Consider the following 10,203-nt stretch of genomic DNA (forward strand, 5'->3'; position numbering starts at 1 on the left):
TGTGAGTAAGAATGTTGCAGAAGTTATGAGTACTTAAATTAAGCAATAAAATTCATGCAAATTAAGAAAGTTTGATGGCTTTAGGTGTCACGGAATCATTTCGAATCTTATTTTTGTGTTTAAAATATCTTTTAATTTGAAATATAGTAAGTACATAGAAAAATCCATGTAACATAAAGGATACATCTTAGTGTAAATTCATCAGTTGAACTCACCTGTATGACCAGTGTCCAAATCAAGAAACAGAACATCATCAGTAATACAGAAGACTTTCCTGTCGCCTTTCAGTCACTGCATCCTCCTTACCACTACCACCTAGCATATTCAGTTTTTAAAAAAATGCTAGTTACACAGTAAACTGATTCCAGTTTTAACTTTTCTCCTCTGGGAAATATCTAAGGAATTGAAGCAAAAGTTAAGGTTGTTTTCAAACCAAATGACCTGTCTTGAATAACTGAGAGTTAGCTATTTGCACTTTTTTCTTTAAATACAATTTGGCTTAAACATTTCACATAGACTTCCAAATGGAGCTCAAGATGGGAAAAGGTAATCTTGTAAGAAATTAAATTTCCATTTTTTTAAGGTTAAAAAGAAAGATAACAAAGTACATTTTATAGGACACAACCATGTTACAAAATGCTGACAGTTTTTACATCACATTTATTTATTAGATTATGATGTGTTCCATGTATGGCATATGCAAAGTGAAGAATATAGACCTTAAATTCAAAATCATTGTAACAGCTTACAAGGATCTTCCTCATGCTGTTCAGGAGGTAGGTGATCTTCCATGATAAGATTTTTTGGGATATATTCTTATCTGTAGTAGCTTCAGTCATTTAATTAGATCGTATATTCTGACTTTATTATATAAATTTACATATCAACTTTTTACTTTTATATTATTGGTTATTTATAGCTAACATGGAATTAGAAAATTAAGCCTCTTTAATATCCAGATTAATATTATAAAGTTAATTAATTTATAATTAATATTATAAAGTTAATAAGGAATACTGTATGCCTATAACAATCAGAATAGTTATAATAAACTTTTACATATATATGTATAAAACATATATGTATGTATCTGTGACATTTCACTTCTGGTAGAACAGCTATAATCCAAGCCTAAGAAGGCTTTATCAGAGATTTTTTTTCCTGTATAATATATGCTTCTTACTGTTAAAAAGTATTATGAACTATTAAAACAGAAAATCTAAAGATAAATTTCCAAATTTATTTAACAAGTGTGTTTATTCTTCAGACATTCAAACGGGTTTTGATCAGAGAAGAGGAGTATGATTCTATTATAGTATTCTATAACTCAGTCTTCATGCAGAGACTGAAAACAAATATTTTGCAGTATGCTTCCACCAGGGTATGTTAAAAGTATTTTTTTGATTGGGAAAATCTAATTATAAAGCACTAGATCGCACTAAAACATTAAATAAATAATCTGCCTTTTTGCTTTTGCTCTAGCCCCCTACCTTGTCACCAATACCTCACATTCCTCGAAGCCCTTACAAGTTTTCCAGTTCACCTTTACGGATTCCCGGGGGAAACATCTATATATCACCCCTGAAGAATCCATATAAAATTTCAGAAGGTCTGCCAACGCCAACAAAAATGACTCCAAGATCAAGGTTTGTGTTTTCTCTTTAGGGAAGTGGTAAGGAATAAGAGGGGATGGATTACTTTGATTTAAGCATAAAAATAAAAGCTTTCTTCATTTAAAATAAGCTATCCTCTTGAGTCCCTAATTTGCTTATTTTTATTAAGTGACATGATAAGAATTTGGCGGGGGGAAGAAAGATAATCTGTTTGCTTAGATGGGTTTGAAAATTTAGTCATCAACTTTCCTGGCTGCTGGGGTCTGTTCTTTTGTAAACAGTCTGAGAACCAGTTTGGTAATAGGTTTCAAACCACTTTCTTATTTTTGTTAGCCAGTTTGCTAAACAAAGTAGATTACTTTTGGTTAAGAACTTTTATTCTGTAGTTTATCAAATGTCCTGTAAACTCTTTTTCTGTAAACCTGTTCACCTTGCTCTGCTGTTAAAATGTAGATGGCTAATTAAATGTAGATGACTTTAAATTAAGTCTTTAGAAGTCCACTGGTAATTCTGTCTGTGGCTTCCTTATACTACCTTGAGCAGGTCTCTGTCAGTTTCAGAAGGGTGCTGTGGATCAGGGAAATGATGAGTGTGAAGCTGTTTTAAATTCTCAGATGAAAGGTTCTGTGCAACTACAAATCATTATATTATCTTCCACATGCAACCACAACTGCTCTCTGACTTTGAAGTGCTTCAGTTGACTTATTATATGTTATCATGGGCTATTTGAAGCTGACTTTATTTGTATAAAGTGGGAAGCAGATTAGTGAGTATAGTTAATGTAGTCTTATCTCAGAAATTGTCAGCCCATATAGTTGTACTTAATGAGCAAGAAAAACAAACAGGGAAAAGGGATATATTAACCCTTTAGAAAACATTTGTGTTTTGTTTAATTATATAAGTATGCATACTCATGATAAAAGTTTCAAACTCTACAGGAAAAGATAAAGTAGGAAATAATTGGCAAATGATATAAATGCCCTTGTGTGCCCCTATACCATCCTTTATTTTTTTGAATTTCTTATAGTCGAGTATCTTCATGTACGCAGACATGTGGTTCTTTAAAAATCTAAGAAACCAGTTCAGTGTGTAACTAGACTAGCACTGTTCAAATAAGCCTTTAATGAGTAAAATTTATCAGTGGTTGTAGGAGTAGAGGAAACCTTAGATTTGGTATTTCTGATAGTTCAGGATGCTGTGTATATGTTTGTCTCTGCACAGTTGAATATGATTTTCCTTACTAACTTGTATTTTTTCTTGACAGAATCTTAGTATCAATTGGTGAATCATTTGGGGTGAGTATTTTCTTTCTATGAAATACAGCGACATACACTATAACTGTAAAATAAATTGAAGATTTCTATAATTTGAATTTATAAATGCTGTTATTTAAACACCTCATCCAAGCATGTTGCATAGAATTTAGAAGATATATGTATTATATTTCTTTTCAGATTAGATTTAATTTCAAATCATACTCATAATTGGTGAATTTCAAAGCTGTTTTCTAAACATTCCTTTAAGGTTATATACCTACATACATATAAGTGAATGTATACACATACACACACACATATGTGTGATGTAACCTCAAAGGAATGTTAGAAAACAGTTTTGAAATTCACTAATTATGAGTAAGATTTGAAGTAAGATACTCCAAAACGTAACCACCTTATCCAGATATCACCATCCAGCCCCTACCTACTGGTCTTCTCCTGTACATATACACACTTTTGCTTTTCCTTCCTCTCAGACTTCTAGGATATTCTTTCTCTGGTAAATTGATTAGGACTTGGTATCTGAGACTCTATAAGTGCCAGGGTATGTGGTGGTCTTTGTTCCGGAGGGATCCAAGGGAAAGCTTGGCTTTGAAAGTTACTCTAGGCTGGGAACTTGCTATTCTAGTTGACCTTCCGTTAACAGCACTAATTCAGCAGTCTTGCATTCACTGTGAATTACTATTAAGGTGTTTCACCACTCCTACCCCTGTTGCTTATATTAGTTATTTATTGCTGCATAACAAATCACACCCAAACTTAGTAACTTAAAGCAAACATTTTTTATCTCAGTTTTCTGTGGTTTCAATAGTCCAGGCATGGCTTAGTTGGATCCAGGACCTGTCTTCACAAGGCTGCAATCAGCATGTCAGATGTGGCTGCAGTTATCTCAAGGCTCAACTGAAGGATAATTTTTTGCAAACTCATTTGTATGGCTGCTGGCTGATCCTTGATCGCCATCTGTCTGAGCCATCGGTTCCTTGCCACTTAGGCCTCTCCATAGGGCTATTCAGTATTCACAACATAGCAGCTTGCTTCCCCCAGAGCAAGGACTCCGAGAGAGGGAGGGAGGGAAAGAAGGAGATAACGAGCAAGATGGAAGTCAGTCTTTTTGTCACTAGTATTAGAAGGGACATTCCATCACTTTTGCCATATTATTTTTGTCAGAAGACAGTGCTAGCTAGGTCCAAGTCACACTTAAGAGGAGGAGGATTACACAAGGGTGAAAATACCAGGAGGTCGGAATTAGTTCTAGAGTATGCTTGCCACATTTCCCCAAATGAAATAGCTAGAGAAAAATGAAAGGTTGTATCCTAAAAAACCAGATGTTAAATTGTATGTTACAAATAGTAAAATGCTGTGACATTTACTCAAGATAGGATGCAGCTGTCATACTTCACAAAGGAGGCCACATACATGAGTAGGATCTGGATGTGTATAGAGCAGTGATCTTCAAACTATCCTGCTTACCATAACCGTTAAAAGAATTGAGAAAATGTTATATGAACTTCCATATTTTAAAACTGATAACTAAAAATCTTGTCATAAACTTAATAAATACTCAAGATTTAATATCTATCATATTATCTATGTGCTCTAAATATCTTTCACCAAAACCTGTTTTTGAATTTAATTTTTAGAAAATTAGCTCATATAAATTTTTGGAAAATAAAGCATAATTAGTAAAGCTAATTCTCACTGTCAAATCAGTTAAATCAGATTTAATTTCTATCAGAAAAGTCTGACTTCATTTTTAGTTCAAATGAATACGTTGATACACATCCCTGAGATAATTACCTCACTCTGGTTCTAAAATAGATAGATAAGAAATAGGATTTTTCCACATATTTGTCCCTTGAATAAAATAAAGTATTGTGCCCCCTTTAGTATTTCTTACAGAAACTTTGTTTACTTTGCTGTGGTAGGATGCTCCCTCAAGAGATACATATCTCAAATCTCCAGTAATACTGAATGGACTCAAATTCTTAAGTCTTTCTGATATTTGGTTTTTTATTTTAAAAACTTTATGAATTAGCAGCATTTCAACAAATATAATATCCATTATGGTTTAAACTATATAAATTATATGACTTACTAACATAATACCCATGAAGTGAGTCCAAAATTATGATTCACTAGACACGTCACCTCTTATTAAATTCTTGTGACATTCTCTGGTTATGAAATGTCCCCAAAAACAAAACCAAAAAAATTTGTCAAAAACAAGTTTCCAGAATGCTGTTTCAACTTAAATGTTTCTGAGAAAGAAGTAGCCCTGGTTTGGTATGTGTGTGTGTTCTAAAAATGAGGAACAGAGACTTTCAGAGTAGTAGTCAGAGTTGGAGGAAGAAGAAGAGGAAGAGCCTCCTGAGAAGAGACAGGATTTAAAAAGAGTGGGTATTTAATTGGGGAAGAGTTAGGCACAGTTACTCTGATTTTGATATTTTTCATATGTCTTATTTGGTCCAAGAAAGCAGAAAATTAAAATGTAGATATTACCTCTGCCTGATTTTTGACACACCTCAAACTACAATTAAGGGTTGCTAACTACAAAATGTTGGCATTTAATAATATAATAAAGAATTCTGTAATTTGTAGACTTCTGAGAAGTTCCAGAAAATAAATCAGATGGTGTGTAACAGTGACCGTGTCCTCAAAAGAAGTGCTGAAGGAAGCAACCCTCCTAAACCACTGAAAAAACTACGCTTTGACATTGAAGGATCCGATGAAGCAGATGGAAGGTGGGAAGAGTTTTAGAATGTCTTTCACTAGCTGAGGTGGTTGTCTGGAGAACCCAGAGTGCCAGTTCTGCTTTTGACTTCTACCATTCCCTTTTATGCCAATGCCAATTTTATTTGGAAATTGTGAGGATTGCTCAAAATAATAGGTATGACTGCATCCCAAAGTTTAAAGTATTATATTAGTAAATCATATACCATCTACGGAAATTTTATTGAAATGTCAGATGTTTAAAGTCTGATTGTTTTTTATAAAATATTGATAAAATTTTGTTACTTTTGATTAACATTGATTTTAAAATGCTTACTCTTGCAAAATATTTACTATTTTATAAGAACCATTGAAAAAAATATATACAATTATAAGTTTGTGACATTCACATTTTAGATGGTTTGTTTATAAACCTCTGAAATTAAAAGCTACTCACTAAAATAAGAGTATAAAATAAGTCATGGAAAGCACCAGATATTAGAAATTTGAGTTTTCCATGTATACATATGCATATGAAGTATTTTGCATTTTTTTAATCCGCAGTAAACATCTCCCAGGAGACTCCAAATTTCAACAGAAACTGGCAGAAATGAGTAAGTACTTACTTATTATTTCACCTTATGTAAATGAAACAGTTGTTTACATTGCAAAAAGCTTTTCATACTAGAATAAATACATGTAATTCCTTCAATTAGAGGATTCGCTCATGCATTTAAAATATATTCAATCAAGAATATTATATAAACTGCAAACATTTGTAGTTTAAATGTGTGATGCAAAGTGAAGGTCATCATGACTCCTAAAATCTTTTGTACGGAAAGACTAAGAAGTGAAACCACATCTTCAACATGAATGATTGTGGTTAGAAAATATTTTAGGGCAACGGAAATATAATGCGGAACTCTTAAATAGTATTAGGTAGAGAGAAAGCTTTTATAAACTTAGCATATATTAACATCATAACCCTTATTTAAGGAATAATCTTTGCTATTATTTAACATTCTTAACTTGCAAGTTTTCAAACTTTATTTAAAACAAAAGTTTCCATTACTGAAAATCAGAATTTTGGTAAAGAACATTTTCTACATTATACAGAGTGACATAAATTTGGAATGGTAAGGCAAATGGAATCCTATCCTAAGCTACTCTGACACTATAAAAGATTAACCCAAGTATAGTAGATAGCAAGCTCATTATGGAAAAGATAAATGTATACTAACTGCTACTGGGTTGTCTTAGAGAGGTAGCTATGATAGTGAGTATGACATTTCATGGTAGTCTGGTGCCAGATCTATTAACAGGAAAAAGAGCTGGGCCTTGGAAAGAAGACATATTTATGAGATAATAAATGTTTAAACTATCATTTCTACATCATGGGACATCTCAGTAAGAACAATAACAATTAAAGTGTGACCTTTTAGAAAGGGGCTTTCTCTCAGCACATCTCTATAAATACTAACTTTGAATATAAAGTATTTAAAAGAATGCTTTTGATATTTTAAACCATTTTTTTCCCATGTATTTTGAAGAGTACAGTTAAAACTAAACAAACCAAAAGTTTAAATTTTTGGTTATAAGTGAATCTCTTTTTGGATTTTACATTGACTAATATACCCTTATTTTTAACATTTAAATAATTGTGGCTTTTCCACCCCAGTACATGAAAATAGGTGTGAGGCTTATAACCAAAATCAGGCCTTGAAAACATGTGGAAGCATTATGTAGCCTACAATGTACATTTAAAAAGAGCAGAAAGCTCTAAAAACATGTATATTTTCTTAGAGAAGGGTTCATTTGCTAACATCAGTACATTTCTTGGTGACACACTTAGCTATGATGGTGAATTCCTTCTGCCAGGCTGAAGTTCAGGGCCTTCGTGCAGCTGGAAAATTGTGGAGAAGCAGCAGGAGTTTTAACCCATAAAGCTAAGGAATTCTCCAGGCTGCTCTTCAGCTTTCCTCAAAGAATTACATTCAAAAAAGGTCATCACACAGTGCTAGATTACTCAGAGCGGAAGGGCCATAGGGGAGGACCTAGAATTACTATGTTCTTTCTTTTCCAAATGTAAATATTCTTTGTGTTTCTTTATGAAGAGCTCCTGTCCACCAAAAATCAAGTTAAGAATTTTTAAATAAAAGAGATGTTCTCTTTTTGGTCTATATTGTAATTAATGACGTACTTTTTAAAAGTCTATGTCCATGTTAAGGGCACTGTGAGCTGATAGTCTTTCCAGTAACTGCAAGTCATCTCTGAACACAGAGGACTCACTAGCTTTGTCAAGAATACCACTCACTTCCACAGCTCATTCTGGGCCAGCCAGGATTCCGCTCTGCTCAAGTGCCAGGCTCAACCTCATCATCTCTTTGAAGAACAGTGGTCTTCAAAGTTGGGCATACCTGGAAGTGTATAAGAATACCTTTTGGGGTACATAAAGAAAATACTAGAATTTCTATTTATTTTTATCTTGTGTACTTTTAATGTTCGTAGTATGTGTGTTCTATAATTTATACGTAGTACATATACATATATACGTACATAGTTTGGTGGTACATGCTTGGAATAATAACTGTAGGAATATATAATAAAAAATTTGGAAACCCCTGCTTTTGCAAGGCCATGAGCTCCATCAATTGAGCATAAGCATGACACATATGGCAGCCCATTGCCAACTTATCTAGCACCATCAGTGCCATTAACAGTTCTTTATCTTTTTCTAGCATCTACTCGAACAAGAATGCAAAAGCAGAAAATGAATGAAAGCATGAATATCTCAAACAGGGAAGAAAAATGAGGATTTCATGACCTTGGTGGGTACCGTGTTCACCTCTGGCCTCATTGTCTCTCACAGATCTGACTGTATACCTCTCCCAGGTTCTGTTTACAGCCACATTTAATACATAGCTTTAGCTCTTTTTGTGGATATAAATTGTGCCCCTTAGCCCCTTGCAGTGCTGTAGTTAATTGAATGTACATTGTTATTGTACAAGATTGAAAATCTTGTTTAAACCTACCATTTAAAAAGTTATAGCAGATGTTTCTATTTCCAAAAGGATGCCTGGGAGCAGGAGTCCCAACAACCCATGCCTAGCTGAGTACTTTGTCTTCCATTGTGGCATTTATGTGACGTTTGCTATTATTTTAAATAATTTATATTTATATTTTTTTTAATTTAACACGAACACCCTTAGAAAGTTTGTCTTGTCTTCCAAATGCAGTTTGGCCGACTGTCCCACATACACCCAAACGATCCCGAACTCTTCTGCTAAAACAGATGTTAGAAACTAGAAAAAAATTACTAGATTTAACACATTAGATTTTAGTTTACTTATTGGAATCTGATATACTTTGTGCTTGTTTTATAAATTTTAGCTTTTAAATACAAGCAGAAAGCAAAGTATAATCATATGATATTATCATACTACTGATACAGATTTCACACCTCAGGACTTATAAGAATTAGTGAATTTATTTCTCTAGCCTTGACCTCTTCATCCAACTCATGCTTTAAAATTAGGATGACTAATGCTCTCGGTTTTTATACCATTCAGATCACTGAATCCATAAAGTACCTATCTAGTACTTGGAAAAATAAGTGCTCAATTAGAGCTTTGCTGTAGAGGACCCTGATACAATGTATTCCAAGTGCACTTTCTAATGTTTCTGGGTCCTAAAGAATCAAGATTCAAAAGAATTTTACTCCATAAAACAGACTGTTAACTAATGGAGCCTTAATTTTTCTCTTAGAGATTTGTGTAATTGCATCTCAGCAGTTATTCTGCCCTCCTAAATTTGGGAAGGGGTGTGTGTTCTCTGGAATGGTACATGTGTTCCATGTATCTTTTGAACTGGCAATTGTCTATTTATCTTTTTTTTTTTTTTAAGTCAGTATGGTCTAACACTGGCACATTCAAAGCCACATTATTTCTAGTTCAAGGTTGCAAGTATATATTCAAAGGTCTTTGAGTTAGGCATAAATGTTTCTGATTTTGTGCAAAATAATTTCAAATTAAAATAGCTACATTAGTAAAAGGTGCTTTCCCTCCTGGCACCTAAAGGTGTATTTAAACTATCTTGTGTGATTAACTTATTTAGAGATGCTATAATTTAAAATAGGTGGTATTTAAGGTAGTGTCATCTAGCTTTTAGGAAAATCACTTTGTCTAAACTCAGAGTTCTTTTAAAAAAGAAATCTGGTCTTATTTGTTAGAAAACAATTTTATTTCATGCTCAATTAAGTTTCAAGCTTTTTTTTTTTTGACAGTTATCTTGATAACAAAGGTACTAGAATGCTTTACTCCATTTCTTCATTAATTTTTGCATGAATATCATAAAAATCAGTTAGCTTTTAGGTCAAGGACTTACCGGATTTGTGAGCCTTTTGCTAAGAAGTTCACGTTAGAATTAGTGCCAGAATTTTAGGAACTACAGCGATAGTGTATTGAGATTTCTTAAATAAGACTTAAGATATTGCTTTATTGCTTTTTTGTATTTGTTAAAACTGTACATTTAATATTGCTATGTTACTATTTTCTACAGTTAATAGCTTGTCTGTTTTAAAATAAATAAGTTGTTAAGAGTCTTAA

The 10,203-nt window shown here is 33.1% G+C and overlaps 1 protein-coding gene across 1 annotated transcript in view; it reads left to right on the plus strand.

Annotated features, from left to right (window-relative positions):
* Nucleotides 1-10,203, plus strand: part of RB1 (RB transcriptional corepressor 1) — a 127,359-nt gene extending 117,156 nt beyond the window's left edge. The window contains exons 21-27 of the mRNA XM_011372034.2: nt 672-776; nt 1,268-1,381; nt 1,483-1,646; nt 2,878-2,908; nt 5,489-5,631; nt 6,164-6,213; nt 8,338-10,203. Of these exons, the coding sequence (XP_011370336.1) occupies nt 672-776; nt 1,268-1,381; nt 1,483-1,646; nt 2,878-2,908; nt 5,489-5,631; nt 6,164-6,213; nt 8,338-8,411 (681 nt within the window). The 3' untranslated portion in view covers nt 8,412-10,203. The remainder of the gene's footprint in view (nt 1-671; nt 777-1,267; nt 1,382-1,482; nt 1,647-2,877; nt 2,909-5,488; nt 5,632-6,163; nt 6,214-8,337) is intronic.

Source organism: Pteropus vampyrus, unplaced genomic scaffold (genome assembly GCF_000151845.1).
Source record: "Pteropus vampyrus isolate Shadow unplaced genomic scaffold, Pvam_2.0 Scaffold198, whole genome shotgun sequence".
Lineage (NCBI taxonomy): Eukaryota > Metazoa > Chordata > Mammalia > Chiroptera > Pteropodidae > Pteropus > Pteropus vampyrus.